The following is a 15,722-nucleotide window of genomic DNA, read 5'->3' as shown; positions in this document are numbered from 1 at the left end:
TAAAGAGTTTTTCTATTCAACCTTTGAGTTTGAATAGAATGTAACTCAGACTGATGTTAGACAACGTGCAAGTGAATAATCTGATGAGTTTTGACCAAACTAAAAATATATTTATTAAACTAAAATTACTACATTTTTTTTCATTAGATCAGCACCACCTGAAAAATTACTGTCACGGATTCTTAATAAATTTATTACTTTTACCATTATATTAAAATATATATATATATATATAATTTTCTATATCGCTTAAAATACTAGTTAAATTTATTGCAGAACAGTCCCTCGTGTACTAGTTTGGTAAAATACTTTTCCAGCGGTAGTTTGATCAAAAACTCATAATTTGTATCAAGAACTAGCCCCATATTATCCAAGCCACTTAGATGGAGTACCAGTTAATATAAAGCAAACCTTTAGTACCAGAGAAAACGATAGAATCAACTCGTGTACTCTGGACGAAAATCAAAGCTTTATTTTGTATCATCTTGAACTTCTGACTAAATAAGGATTACGATAAATAATTCAGACAACCTCTGGACATCCATTTATGATAAATAGCAGCATGGAGGCAGATTATTACAACCACTTACAGGACAAGTCTCTCCCCTCCGGACAACATTCTTTTGGGTCTCATTATGTGATAATTAAAATCCTCAGTAGTTTACAGCACAGGGAATTGCTACATCTCACGAAATAAACAATAGTTAATAAACTTACAAAGAACTTCTACAAACATTTGGCCTTAACATATGATAAATAACATATATAGCAACTGGTGATAGATTCTCGATAAGAATCGGAAGAGGTGAAATCAGAATAGAGGCAAACATGAAGGAAAGCGCACATGCATCCACTGCCTCTCATAAGATGCCACATGCCTCCATCCAATCTCATCCAACAATTGGATCTTTAGATCATAGAGCTTCTTCTTCGGTGGCTCTGACTCATCTTGAATCATATTATTTAGCATCTGCAGCGAATAACATAAATGTCATTAATCTAGTTACATTATAAAAACTTCAGGCTAGCTAATTATGCCTGCAGCCACACTTGGGAGGGATCGAACTTATTTGACATCTTGTTCTAGTTATAAACATTTTTGTATTTTTCAGCTAACAGAGAAGTATCCTAACTATGAAATGGTGGTGAACATGGGAAAAAAAATTGATATAGAAGTGTAAAACATTTCCTGAGCAAATGTTTAGATGCAATCTACATCGAATGCCTAATTCCCTAATACCGGTAGTCACTGAGTTGCATATCTCTTCCGCTCCTTACTTAAGGATCACAACCACATCTCTTGATCTATATGTGGATACATAAATCACTTTGGAACAAAATGCAGAACTTCCTTTGCTCAGACAAGTGATTATGAAGTGAAAAAGAAAGACCATAATATAGCAGCACTGTATAATTAGCAAGAGAAAATCGTTTCAGATAACAATATCAAGGATTTCAAGTACATGACTATCAGTTGTGCATTTAGTATACATGACTTGCCAAAATCTTCATCTAGATAAAATCCAATAAATACTGAATAAAAAGAAAATTGTACGCTGACAGGATAATTAGAATTTACCTTCAATGCTGTTCCAAGTCTTCCACAACGTTCCTCATGTATCACCAAAAGCATGCAGTACTTAGGGGATTTAATGTCCACCCATTTCTTTAATTCTGTATAATTCTCTTCAAAAGCATCTGTTTCATCACTAGACATGCTAATAGATTCAGCTCCATCTAAATCTTTAGTGACTGCAATAAAGGATTTCTCCACTGGCTGATCCACCTGCTATATATAAGAAGACTACCCGTGAGTTCCTAGATCCACACTAGGAAAAACCACTCTCAGTAGCTATAACCCAACATTTATCTTATTGGAGCCACTTGGGAATCAATTAATTACTTGCATGAAAACTCTCACATGAATGAGCGACTAAACAAAGACTAGACTCTTTGAGCATTCTTCATTGCCTACAGTCAATTTCACATACAGAAGTTTTAGAATGCACATATTTAACCTGCAATTGTCATGGAGAATGAGGACCTAATGAAAGATGCACCAATAGAATAGTTAATAAAATAGAACATTGATTGCCTCTATGTTCTCGTTAACACCATCAAATGAGACAGTGTTTTTTGGGAAATGGACCTTTGTGATTTTGGAATAAATCAATGATTGCTAAATTCTTTTTCCTCTTTCTGATTTACCACCAAAATTTACATTTTCTTTATACCATTTCTAAATATAAGCTACTAAAACATCTAAATTGGAAGAATCAAAAGATGAGCCTTATTTTAGGGTGACAACAAAAATGAAAAGTTTGGTAATTTTTCCACAAGGCCTTCTTGACTTAGGTTCTGACAATTATGAGATTTTCAAGCTCTTCTCAAAAAGATAATATAGTATAGATCAACAGAGGTCTTGTGCTTGAAATATGAGCTCGTTTATACATCCATAGTTTGGATCTTTCTCCAAATGAAAATTTTCTCTAAGTATGAGCTCGTTTATACATAAAATGAATTAATCAACTTAGATGATTGTAAAAGACAAAACCAAATTACAGGTTGTTTGCTTGTTTATAGGGATCCAGTTAGAAGCATTACATGGACTAAAATAATTGCTCTGTGCAGCAGATGGAGTACATTAAAAGCAGAGAGGGAAGAAGCAGATGGTTTGATTTTTCACAAAGAACAGCCACCAGCACATCAGATAAGATAGTTTACTAGAATACAGACTTTTGATAAGGAAACATGTAGCTTCCATATTAGTGTGACTAAGAGTGCAACAAGGTTAATTAGTAAAACAGAAAGTACACATTTATATAAGTAGACTTGAATGGATTTGATGATAAGTCAATTTACCTTGCAAGATTCAAGGTCTGCAAGTGCCAGCCCCTTTTGATACAAAGCTTCAGCCAATTGGTTGCGGGTTTCTTCCATTTTCTTCTTTATTTTCTAGGGAAAAAGTCATTTAAAAATTCCAACAGATCAATTTAAACAGCAAAAGTTTTCTTGATGAGTAATAAAAATGAAGTGTATGAATTGCTCTAATCAAATGACTAAATTTCATACATGTATAACTAAAAGATAACAGTGATGACCTAAAATAATAAATATTATCAATGCAAATGAATGAACAATATAAATTTATCAAAATTCAATGAGTTTTTTTTTTACCAAACAAGCCCTCCCAAACTTGTTTTATGTGCCTAGTAGACTGCAAAACTTAAATATAAAGTTATGTGTGTTTTGTCACGTTTAGTAAATCCACTTATTGGGACAGTGACTTCCAAATATAAAATTCGGTCAACGATTTATATAAAAATTTAAATAATAAAAATTGCCAATCTTAAAGAAGAAATTTTCATAAGTCGTTTTTCAGTTCAACAATTTATATTTGGAAAGCACAGAACCAAAAGACGACATATGAGAAAATTACTCCCCTAAGACTTAGTAATTTTTTACCGATTTTCAATTTTTTAAATAAATCATTGATTAGGAAAGCGATTTATATTTGAAAGTCGTCGTCTTAGTCAACAGTTTTGCTGATGGGGCAAAACATACACATAAAAAAAATAAGCAGTAGACTTAAAATAGTCAAAAACTCCAAGATTCACCTCCAATTCTTCATCATCGGGATCTGACTTTAGAGATAAGTATTTTGCCAACTCTTCTTTGTCAATACTATCTATGACCTCATTAGCTGCAGCAATTATCTGAGAAAAGAAACCATGTAAAAATGTGTTAACTACATGAGTACACTACACAACAACAGAAAATGAGAAGATTACATAATTCATAAGTTTTGAAAATTGAAATGAAGACCACTGAGCTAGTAAACTGGAACAAATAAAAAGTTGCTTTCATATTGTTTCTTTAGGCCTCATCAGATAAATAAAAAACTGGTCAATACTTGAGTGAACAACTACATTATGGTACTAAATGAAGTACTGTACATAACAACATATATATTCTTGGTCATCCACTGACAAAATTGAGTATAAGCAATATTTGATAAGTTAGAATATAAGGAGACCTTCAGACACATAACAAGGCATTAGCCTCAAAAGCATAAGGGTTAAACTAGTGGATTTTCTTGAATCATTACTTCAAATAATATATATATACAAGGACAGTCGTGCCGACCCATGCCGGTTGATATATTTTCTTTTAAACTTTAAAAAATAACTTGGGGTGTAAAAGAGCCCGTTTGGTTGCAGAATAAGGAAAATTGGAAACGAAATAAAATGAGGACTTATTCCAGAATAAAGAAAAATTTTATTCTAATTTCAATTTGGTGTTTGGTTGCAAAAAGAGGGATATAGGGTAAGGTGTTTGGTCAAAAAATAACTTAACTTAATTCATCATAATTTACACAATATAAATATCATCACAAATATTATCAAAAATGGAATCCCATCTCAAAACATTTTTCACTACAAACAGATTATAATATATTCCCGAATATATTATAGTCACATTGTATTGTTCAATCGAATCTAAACCACAATATATCAGCATATTCTACTAAGAGGGCAATTGGGTCATTTGGGGTGTAGAATAATTGGGTGAGTTATTCTAAGAATTTTATCCAAACCAAAACATGGAATAGAGATATCCGGAATAAGGAAGTTTATTATATTTTCCTATTCCACATCCTTATCTTGTGTTTGACATGTTTATTTCATAATAAAGGGGGTTTATTTCCAAATAGGGGGCTCATTTCATCTTAACCAAATAGGCCCCAAATGATAGATCTCACTTAGATTTATTATTTGTAGGGATCATTCTAATTTCTACATAGATCTAACACAAAATGCTAAATCTTTTAAGAAAAGCTCTTTAAAATGTAGGAACCAAAGGGAACATGTTAAATTAACCACAGTCAACTAAGTGTTGGTTTTAATTTATTATCAATTATTCAGTCATAATATGTATTGAATTGTGTTTCTACTTGACTATTGTTATATCTTTAATAAAATAGGTCGTTTATAATATTATCTAAGGATAAAAGACTAATGCAGGTTTTTATACGTACATTCAAACCAAAAATATGTATAAATACCATAAGAAATATATTAGAAGCATGCTAACGGCATGCCAATGCATACCACTTGGATTTAGGGGCATGCGGACTGCGTATCGATATGACACGTGAGTTTTGGCATGGCAATCCTTGTATATATATATATATAATTGCCGATAGAAGGTACATATTATACCAATTTAAAATTTTGGAAAAGGCCATGGAAAGACAGAAATCAAGTCTGTTTCTTCTCACATCTTTACAAGTTTGGCCAAAGTCAACTAATGACTACTAAAACCCAGGAGATCCTTCAGAACACTCCTTCCACTTAGCAAGGGATTGGAGGCCCTAATGTTTGTGAAAATCTGGCAAGAACACAATATAAGTATATGATCCCATTAGGATTATTCCTTCCTCAGCCACAATATGGAGGAAATGGGAGACCTTATGTAAAGACATTCGTTTATCCTCTCTTTCTCAGAGGCTTGTAATTTCTAATCTTCTATATATCTATCTCTCTTCTCGATATCGTAAGTTTCCTCTCTTAATAAATCATAACTAGGGGAAATCAAAAAAGAATCCAAGTTTTCAATCTACAAAAATTTATGCAAGGCTAAAAGAACTCTGTCCATGCCATCTATCATTTTATACAAGAGTTGATGCCCAAAGCCCCAAAGACTATCTCACATGCATGGCTTAGTATAATCTTCACAGGTAAGGTGAACATTTGTCACAAAATCTTAAGATGTTAACAAGAAGAACATTTATGTGATAGACATGGGCCACCTTGTACAGACGCACAAATGCTTCAACACATTTTCAGGTTAAATTTGACGCAAGCATCAAATAAGTTATCCTTAATATTCGACATCAGAAACATTTGGTACATTGATTTCAGAAAGAGAAAGATTTCACACCGACATTTATGATTATTTATTATTAGATCACCCTCTATCCAACACACCATATAAACTACCTAAGTAACTAAATAGGCATAAGGATCACAATAATCTCATGAAATTCACCAGATGAGTTCATGATGTAAATGAGATTTCAGAGAATATGTCAAAAAACTGAACACCGGTATGCACTTACCTCATGGTTACGGCTACTCTTGTCATGATTACCAGCTCCAGAAAGCAAACATTCCAAAATTTTGGCAAGTAGAAGTGTATCTTTTGGATATTCCACCTGTTAGTATATCAAGGTAAAATGAAGACATGGCAGTGAAATTAATATCACTAACAAAATTTTGAGTGATGATTATCAAAAAAAAAAAATATTTGCATGCTCTCAAGATTAAGAAATATCATATCCATATAAGCTAGTGAATCCTAAAATGCCAAGTTGATCTACTTATAGAATCTGTTGCAAAGTAAGAAAGAATATATAGAAATTAACATTTGGAATCTGAGTTCCCAGAGGAAGAGGAGAGTAATAAAGAAGACCGCAGTATTCTTTTAAATCAATTCATATCTCAATTCGAACAGCAGTAACCATCATATAATCTCCAATAAGGATACCTAAATCATAATGAATTGTGTGGTTTCTACTTTCTAGTAGGGCTAATGAAGACTTTCAAAAGAGAGACACTTACCATTTCCATAATAGAATTTAACTTCCTACGTTACTTTTATAATACTCTAGAAAAAGTAAACATGGACACTATTTGGACAAGAGACTCGAACACAAACAAGGAAGAGTTCAAGTATCTACTTAGATAACTTTTATCAAATATTGAATTTTGGAATCATACTAATAACTACTCCTTAGCAGTAAATAACTGATGTGGGCATCATCTTCAATATGACCAAAATAAAGTTACTTGAGTCCAATTTTCGCCTAATTGAGCTAATTAGGCTCAACTTATTTTCATATTTAATTTATTGAGTTGATTTTTAATTCAAATGATCAATTAAATTAGTTAATTGATAGATATGGTAAGCTATTATGTGAGGGATATCCACATTGATTTATTATCTAAATTGGGTTAGTAAATTTAGGTGAAATGATCAATTAGAGTCTTATTAGAATCAGCTAGAATTAAAGTTGTTAACTTATTTAAGGATTAAGATTTATTTGAAATCTCTCATTTCCTGCCGTCTTCTTCTTCTTCTTCTTCTTCGTCTTCTCTCTCTCTCTCTCTCTTCCTTTCTCTTACCCCATCTTAAGATTCTTTCCTAATTTCTTCTATTTTCTCTCTAAACCTCTCTCCTTCAATCTCTACTTTTCATTGGTTACTGTTGCTGTCCAGAAGATTCCAGTAGTGAAAGAGAATCTTTGGGTGCCCGAAGGTGAAGAGGAAGACGTGGTTTCAAAGTAAAAGCACTACTATTTTTATTAATTGATAAATTAAACTCTAAAGTCTTTCCTTAGACCATACTTTTGGCCTTTCTACTGTCAGAATACATATTTGAGAGTTGACAAAGTTATTACCTTATTTGAGTAGTTTTCTCTCCTTCCATCTAGTAGTAATCATTTTCATTAATTAACTTATTGTCAATTATTGTTTACTATATTTTATTTTAGTTACTTGTTTGGTTCGATTGTTCTCCAAAACATTGCATTCATACTAAATTTGCATCAATAATGAAAAATGAAAGTGAAGAAATGAAAAGAAAAACTGGAAAAAGATCAATACCTTAAGAGAGGCAATAAGATCATTCCAGGCTGATATGTCTTCTTCAGTATCTCGTTTCATGCTCAAAAGAAACTTTATCTTGGTGTTCCGTACCTAATCAAGCAATGGCTAGTTAAAATTAAGTTTGGTGAAAGACCTATTTGTGGTTGTTCTCATTTGGTTACCTAAGCAGATGCATAACAATTATGATCTATACAGATGCTACAATCTGTAAGTGTTCTACGAACAAAGAGATCGTTTCATGATTTTCAAGCCATCATTGAAAAAAGGTAATTTCATCTGCACAGTGCAAATGAGAGTGGTCTTATTGAAGTAGAATGAGACACATGGGAAGCCAAAACTGAAGCGGGATAAAAAGAAAAGGAGAAAAGGATCCATATAAAAATCAGAAAATAGTTGGGCCAGTTGGCTGGTTATTGTATATCACGTCCGGTCCATAACAAATGAAAGATGCAATAGATACATAGTAGTCTTTGATTACCTCTTCCTGTAGACGCTCAGAAACACTCTTTGAACCAGAAGAAGTACCCTTTCCTACATCCTCGTCAACCTGTTACATCCAGAGTCTAAGCGTAATATGGCCTATCCCAAAATAATATTTGTCATACCATCACCAAAAGCAGAGATGAAATTAGAGGAAGAAAAATGAATGGACAGATACAACTTCCAAACGATAATTCAGCTGTATTACAACAAAAAATACAGCTGTTAAAAGCCTACAAGATAACCCAGCTGTATTACATCACAAACATTCTAACCTTGGATGGTGGAACAATATAAGAAATATGATAAATTGCTGGTGACCGCTGATTGTTTTGATCGCTTTTGTTGTTCTGTGTTGCTGTACCATATGATATTGAACCAAGCAATACAGCTCCAGGTGGAGCATTCTGCAAGATGATACATAAATTAAGATTGCAATGGACCCAATAAACAAACAAAAATGGCAGTCAGTAATTTATAATCAACTCAATTCCATTAGAAACAACATTTTACATCAAACTATACCTTCGGGAGTTTTTCTCTAGATGGAGGACCAACATAAAATGCTTCTTGTTCACTGAAAAAGCAGCTCATGTTAGTCCACTAAAGAGATGACTCTGAGAGTAAATTTCAAAAATAAAATGTACCCAGGAACTAAAGAAGATGATTTGAAGGTGCCATTTCCTATTAGAGGGCCATCAGGTTGGGAGAAAAAGCTCAACTGGATGCAGTCCTGCATTTACAGATTAAGCTCAGCGTCAGGATATGCTGTGAAAGTGTCAAGTTGATCATTCTAATAGTGTATAAATAATAAAACTACAACATCAGAAGCATCATATCTTTCAAGATCTTTTCTTGTACGAGCTTCTGAGAAACAGTAAACAAACGCAAGTACAATAAACCAAGGTGCCAAACTTCCAATGACATGGACAAAAACAACAAACAGAAGAAAAAAAACAGCAATATGGAAGTGTTCCTTCTCTCCATCAACATTCATCAGCCTTAGTAGGAAGCAGTGCGAGCTTGATTCATTGCCAATGATCTTTCTAGTGGTCTAATATTTCCTGGTTGATGATGAGATTAATAGTTTCCAAGTCTAGACAAATGGTTCAGTACATTTTCCATGAGATATTTTCACTGCCAAGAGGTGCTACTTAGATTTAGAATGTTGGATGCCAAAATGGAGGACCTAATCCTGGAATTTTGGTTAGAATAAGATGCAGGATGGACTGCATAACTCACAAAAAATAAATAAATAAATAAAAAAAGAAACATAGAAACTAAGTATCAAGTTCAACCTGGAGATTAATTGTTCTTTTCTTTTCTTGTGTTTACAAACCTTCTTCTTGATTTATTCACGTACTTTTTTTTTGAAGAAAATAAAAACTCCTATTGGACTCCCCCACAATCTGCGGACCAGATTGCCTATTCATGTTGCTTACCAAAGCCCATTTCGGCCATCTTATTTGTTTATCAATTTATAAATCACTTCACAACTCATAAGTGATCCAAATATTTATTCCCAGATATATCCCTCACACAAAGGAACCTTTTTTATCTGTCTGTCATACCAATAAAGGTTGCTATGATGTCCAGAAGGTGGAATTGGTAGAGACACCAACAGTCATCTTCTTGCAGAAAGTCTTATAAGGTTGCATGTTGCTCTCAACATCTACCCTGAATTAGCCTGACATCATTTAAATTATCTGAAAGCAACCACTTGGAGACAATCTATCAGATAGTTCAATTTCAATGACAGTCTCCTTTTTATGTATAAGAAATAGTAAGTAAAGAAGACCAGGTATCATTAACCCAGGGATAATCATTAAAAGAAAACAGAGACTTGACATAACTTGTCAGTCAATGAAAGCATAACTAATGAGCTAAATTTGCCACATAGCCAGGCAACAGGTAATTATTTAGAGTTCTAGAAGACTTCTCAAATTTAACTGTAAACCATATTTTTATGAAACACAATAGCTTACAATATTTTTTTCATTCTAAGCACAATTAAGAAACTAAACCACCGGATAAGACTGATAACAAGAACAATAGCTTACACGAAAATTCATTACAAATCCAAAAATATGCATTCCTTTGCAAATTTTAATAATGATATTACCTTTTTCTCTAACTTTCTCTCAATGAACAATACTAGTTGCTTCATTTTCTCCAGGAAATGAACATTTTCATGCCTGCAGAAAAAAAAACGAATACATCCATTAGACAGATGAATGAACACAAAAAGGTGATGACCTATAGTATTTCTTGACAGTTTCCCATAAGATATATGCTTCAGTCATACAACTTATCCAACTTTTTCTGTAAGCACATGTCGGATATGCATCAAAATCCAAAGATTCACTGGAATATACTTATGTATTTTCTAATGTTTTGAAAGACAGCCTCAGGTAGTGAGCGGGCACCTCACCGCATAGTACCTTGGCGGAAGGTGAATGCTAAGAAGGCCTGACATTTTTAATATATATTTGTGGCAAAGAGCTCCTAGCCTCTTGAAGAGTTCTTCTCTTTGTCGGTGCACCATTTCCAGCTTTCCCTAAACACCTAACAACCAACGAGCTCCTCCCATGCTGATTGATCTCTTTGAATCAAGAGGCAAAGAGGTGAGACAAGGCTCCAGATAGAAGAATTGAACCTAGCAGAAAACTTTGATTCGTATCCGATCGCAACAGGAGCGAAAAGAGGGAAAGCTAGAATGCTTCACCGGTTGCCCAAGCAGAACCCAATCGCCCCTAGCTTCCTCAGGTCTCCCAGGGAGAAACCCTAGATCAAACGAGAGCTATGATACGGCAGTGGCGACAACGTGGGCTCTAATACCGTGTAAAGCAAGGAAAATATCTAGGTTTTCTCATTAAGAATAAATATAAATACATTTATGTGAGGTAGGTTTGTCCGTCAGGTACAATATAAGAGTATATATACATTAATGGTCACTAAAGATTACACATGTCAATCATGAGACTTGGCAGCTTAGCCCTGCGCTGAAACAGTAAAATATTCCACTCTATCTTTTGCGCTGACATGTATATGGAAATAGTGCTTTGCATGGTCGTGCAAATGTCTTACCTTATCCATGCTGGGAAGTTTGATGACTATTTAATCAAAATAAATATTAGTAGGGACAACCATCAAGTAGGAACTTATATATACGCTTTAACAGATCCTGATACTTCCCTAGAAGCTGAAAGAATATTTGCCACACAAAGTTCTCCCTGAATATCTAAATCATGTATCTTTGACCCTCTAAAGGTCACTGAAGGATTAAGAAGTTCTGATTCCTGAGGATGGCTGGTTTGGCAGCATTTTTTAATAAACTCAAATTCATTGAGATATCATCATTATCATGTACAAGAAAAGATAGTAAAACTTCTTAGCCTAATGAAAATCTTAAAGATTGCCAAAAAAAACTGCACCTTATATAGAGCAGTAGTGTGTAGTCACCCTTGGGAACCTTCACATACTTGGGGTAAACATCTCCAGAGGAGTAAACACGCTAAAAAGGAAAAAAACAAATAAAATCTTTCAGCTTCTTTTGTATATGAGCTTACATATTACAATTATTTATCTGTATCAGTAGTTAGAGTATCCTTTCACTGCATTAATTCCATATGTACCTATCTACAGTTATCAATTAACATAGAAAATAAGAAGGGCATAGCAAAGGAACAAAATTTTGATTTCCAAATTTTAGAAGATATGCTAGAGAATGAATCATCAAAATTTCTTCAATGGTTTAGTAAAGAAAAATCAACTCAGAATATAGAATAAGGTGTCATATGATTTGTTGAGAGATTGATACTCTTGCTGGAAAAAGACAACACCCAAAAGGGAAAAAATATTAAAGATAATATTTGCTGCAAGACAATTATATTTGCTTAAGATACATTATCTGTATTCCACAATTCATTGTTGGTCACTAGAGACAGAATAAACTGCTTAGAAGAATCAGAGACCAGAATAGTAAATAAGGTACAGAAATAAACCTTGTTCGAATCTGAGATAGTATAAAACTGAGATTCAAACTTATTGTCGTATATTCGATTATTTAGTAAAGGGAGGCGGGGCTTTATTTCAGCTCCTTCTTCCAATTTGAACTTGTAACTGCAGACATCAAACAGAATACACAAATTTACACAGATAGAATTAGAGATTCATGTAAATCGCAAAAGAAAAAGGAGACCCACGTCAAGGTCAGTGCAATAATCTGCTTCCCAGAGGGCAATCTGTCACGGTTTAGAGGAAGAGAACTGAGCTTAGAATCCACAGGTCGGTATGGTACCTTTACCTGCAAATGTCATCAGAAATAAAGAAAATGTATCACCAAAACAAGCATCTTTTTATGCACAACTCAGTTTGAGTGTCAACTGCCAAAATCCAATAGGAGAATCTAATACCTTGTTCAAAGTGGCAGCAGGAACAAGTTTCTCAGATGCTAAGAGTGATGTAGCAACTATTCTTGAAGGTGATTCACTTCCATCAAGTAAAACTGCCTCTAGATTTGTACTTATTCCATGAAACACGACCTAGAATGTTGATTCAGAAAAAGAACATCAAGTCAATGTTTCTTAAGATGATTTATTATTATTCCAAGTTTCCAACTAACGAGTATATTCTGTAGCAGTATTCCCCATCCACTGAAGAGTGGCTCCAAAATTTAGGATAACCAGAGGATTGACATTCTTCTCTTTTTCTAACCTTAAAAGTTTTCCATTTCAATAGATCTTAACCAGAGGGATTGGCTCCAAAGTTTTTCATTTCAAACAAAAATATGGAGATTGCATAGCAAATATGAATGAAAGCAAAGTTTCAAAGTGTCATGGAACATTTTTAGCTAAGTTAATGCTGGAATTCTAAGTTCCATGAGTCGCATAACTCTTAACTGCAATGATAGTTCTATAAGCAGCCACAGAGATAATTAATGGAATCATAAAAACTACAATAACTATCAGCAAATAAAGTTACCAAATTATCAATGCAGTTGAAGACCCCAAACTAGCAACACAAAAATCACATGTTAAATAGACAAATTAAAGAATGCTTACTCATCAACTCATTTAAAAACTTACACTATTAGAGATAGATGGTAAATATCTTTTGTTTCTAACACTCCTCACTTCTGGATGTGAGACATTTTCATAGATCCAAGAAGTGAGTTTGGCTTAAATGGGTGAAGGTTTTGTATTTTAAGTAACAAATAGATCTAATAGAATTTGAAATCAAGACTCCTGCTTTAATATTATATTTAATCAATAATACTTTAAAAGCTTAAGTTATTAGAGAAGTATGATTTATATCTTTTCTGCTCTAACAGAGAACAAGAAACAAGCAGCTGCTTATCTATTTCCTTCATAGTTTCATGTTAAGGGCAAAATAACATCAATAAGCCAATTAAATGGATATACTAAAAGTTAAAAGGACGTAGTATTCACAGTAAAAACAAGGAGAATACTGGATGATTGAAAATCAAGTTTGCTACTCATAAACTTCCTTCCCAGAGTTAGATTTAGATATTCCCTGGTGAAGCCTAAACTACTTAGACCATTGATTGAATTAACATTTTCTCATGCCAAACTTACAAAAACCAAGAGAAACCATTTGATAAAACAAACTTGTGAAACTAATATGAGAAAAAAAAAATGCATTGCCTCAATAGCAACAAAAAACCAACTCTTAGAGCACACTCAAAAGAAATTGTAAGATGAGAAAATATATATATATATATAGCAACAAAAACTAAGTCTTGGAGCACACTCAAATGAAATTGTAAGATGAGAAAAAATGAAATATAAATAGCAACAAAAGAGAAAGAATACTTCTGTAATTGGAACTTCTGAAAATGATATCTGGGGTAGTACTTCTGTAATTGGAACAACATATAGGAAGAGAAAAGGAGAAAATGTAACCATAAAAGAAATGCATTGCCTTAAGCTTCCGAGATTCAACTAACCAACTAGTGATTCAACTAGTAATTTGTGACTCTGGCAACATAGCACAGGAAAAAGGATCATAGTAAATAAAGAGATTACTATAGCCTAGAGAAGTACCTCAAAATCAACAACACAAGTTTCATGGCTACCAATGCCACTGGACCAAAACTGAGCAATAGCCAACTCCATAGTTAAGCCACCTTTAACAGGAAAGGTGAAACTCTTAAAAGATGGAGAAGGAAAAGTGGCAACTGCCTCCCATTTAATAGGCCGCTTCAATGGGGAGATCTGTTAAACAGCAAGTTAAAGACTTAAAGCTCACATCATAAAGGTAAATAATCCCTCCCTCCCTTCCCGCACACACCCTCTCTCTCTCTCTCTCTCTCTCTCTCTCTCTCTCTCTCTCTCTCTCTCTCTCTCTCTCTCTCTCTCTCTCTCTCTCTCTCTCTCTCTCTCTCTCTCTCTCTCTCTCTCTCTCTCTCTCTCTCTCTCTCTCTCTCTCTCTCTCTCTCTCTCTCTCTCTCTCTCTCTCTCTCTCTCTCTCTCTCTCTCTCTCTCTCTCTCTCTCTCTCTCTCTCTCTCTCTCTCTCTCTCTCTCTCTCACTAGATGTAATATACCTGAAGAGTGTCTATAAAGAACTTCCGGGCAGTATCAAACCCTGCCGTTCGCATTGTAGCCTCTACCCATGTTGCTCCAAGAGGCACATCAATAAACCTCCTTTCTATATGACCTGTTAATGAAATATGTCAAGAAAAGTAGGCATCCCTATACATGAAATGTACAAGAAGCAATCAAATGAATTAAAGTAGCACTACCATTTTTCACAAAAGTTAATTCAAGTGAAACAGAATGACCTAACCAGTAAAGAAATATTTAAAAAGATTGATATCAATTACTAGATTGAAAGCAAGAACAATAAACACAGATAGGGCTAAGAGCCTAAGACTATAAAGTGCTAAGGAGTAAGGATACCATTAAATTATAGAAGATGATCAAATATAAGGACGCGAATGTACAGTAATTGAAAATAGATTTCAAGTAGTAATGTCATAAATGTATCTGTACTTCAAATTTCTGTTATTTATGAAGATATGACATAAATAGCGGATGACACGGTGAACCATTGTATCCTTAAAAGTAAAATAAAAAACCAACTAGGCAAATGGAGCGACTGGGAAAAAGCTTAAAAGTATGGACACAGAAGTCGAGTGAATCTCAGATAACCAGTACATGTAGGCATCAATACCTAATTTTTCTTTAATTGATAGTTGGGTTAGCCTACATATTGGGACCTATTTAATTGCGCTATTAGATTAAGAACATATGTTAAGTGACTTTACAGAAGGAAAGCAGTTAGCCCTAATTTGGCTCCAACTTGGACAGCCAACTATATTCCTTATTAGGCTTCCAAGTCTTCTGGTCTTTTCATAATTAAACCACCCTTTATTTTCCTAATCGAGCCTTTAATTTTCTTTGTACTTTATGGAAACAAAGTAGGTAGCTCTAATTTGGCTCCAATTAGGACAGACAAGTGTATGCCTAATTGAACCTCCTCTTTTCATAATTCAGACTTCAGTTGTTTATGCACTTTACCCCCCTAATATTTTCCAAGTTGAGTATATC

At 33.8% G+C, this 15,722-nt stretch overlaps 1 protein-coding gene across 3 annotated transcripts in view; it reads right to left on the bottom strand.

The window, feature by feature from the left end:
- Nucleotides 1-521: 521 nt before the first annotated feature.
- Nucleotides 522-15,722, bottom strand: part of LOC140764497 (tripeptidyl-peptidase 2) — a 28,744-nt gene continuing 13,543 nt past the window's right edge. For 2 of the 3 annotated variants that reach the window (XM_073103092.1, XM_073103094.1), the window contains 17 exons: nucleotides 14,717-14,829; nucleotides 14,216-14,386; nucleotides 12,566-12,694; nucleotides 12,356-12,456; nucleotides 12,155-12,272; nucleotides 11,585-11,664; nucleotides 10,273-10,345; nucleotides 8,798-8,883; nucleotides 8,676-8,727; nucleotides 8,426-8,557; nucleotides 8,149-8,217; nucleotides 7,668-7,760; nucleotides 6,122-6,217; nucleotides 3,618-3,716; nucleotides 2,863-2,955; nucleotides 1,580-1,789; nucleotides 522-970 (listed from right to left, as the gene is read on the bottom strand). In XM_073103092.1, coding sequence (XP_072959193.1) covers nucleotides 812-970; nucleotides 1,580-1,789; nucleotides 2,863-2,955; nucleotides 3,618-3,716; nucleotides 6,122-6,217; nucleotides 7,668-7,760; nucleotides 8,149-8,217; nucleotides 8,426-8,557; nucleotides 8,676-8,727; nucleotides 8,798-8,883; nucleotides 10,273-10,345; nucleotides 11,585-11,664; nucleotides 12,155-12,272; nucleotides 12,356-12,456; nucleotides 12,566-12,694; nucleotides 14,216-14,386; nucleotides 14,717-14,829 — 1,874 coding nt within the window. In that variant the 3' untranslated portion in view covers nucleotides 522-811. The remainder of the gene's footprint in view (nucleotides 971-1,579; nucleotides 1,790-2,862; nucleotides 2,956-3,617; nucleotides 3,717-6,121; nucleotides 6,218-7,667; nucleotides 7,761-8,148; nucleotides 8,218-8,425; nucleotides 8,558-8,675; nucleotides 8,728-8,797; nucleotides 8,884-10,272; nucleotides 10,346-11,584; nucleotides 11,665-12,154; nucleotides 12,273-12,355; nucleotides 12,457-12,565; nucleotides 12,695-14,215; nucleotides 14,387-14,716; nucleotides 14,830-15,722) is intronic. The other variant, XM_073103093.1, reaches the window with a different exon arrangement.

This window comes from Typha angustifolia, chromosome 8 (assembly GCF_048772165.1).
Source record: "Typha angustifolia cultivar Huaian chromosome 8, ASM4877216v1, whole genome shotgun sequence".
Lineage (NCBI taxonomy): Eukaryota > Viridiplantae > Streptophyta > Magnoliopsida > Poales > Typhaceae > Typha > Typha angustifolia.
This window is presented reverse-complemented; position numbering and strand designations above follow the sequence as displayed.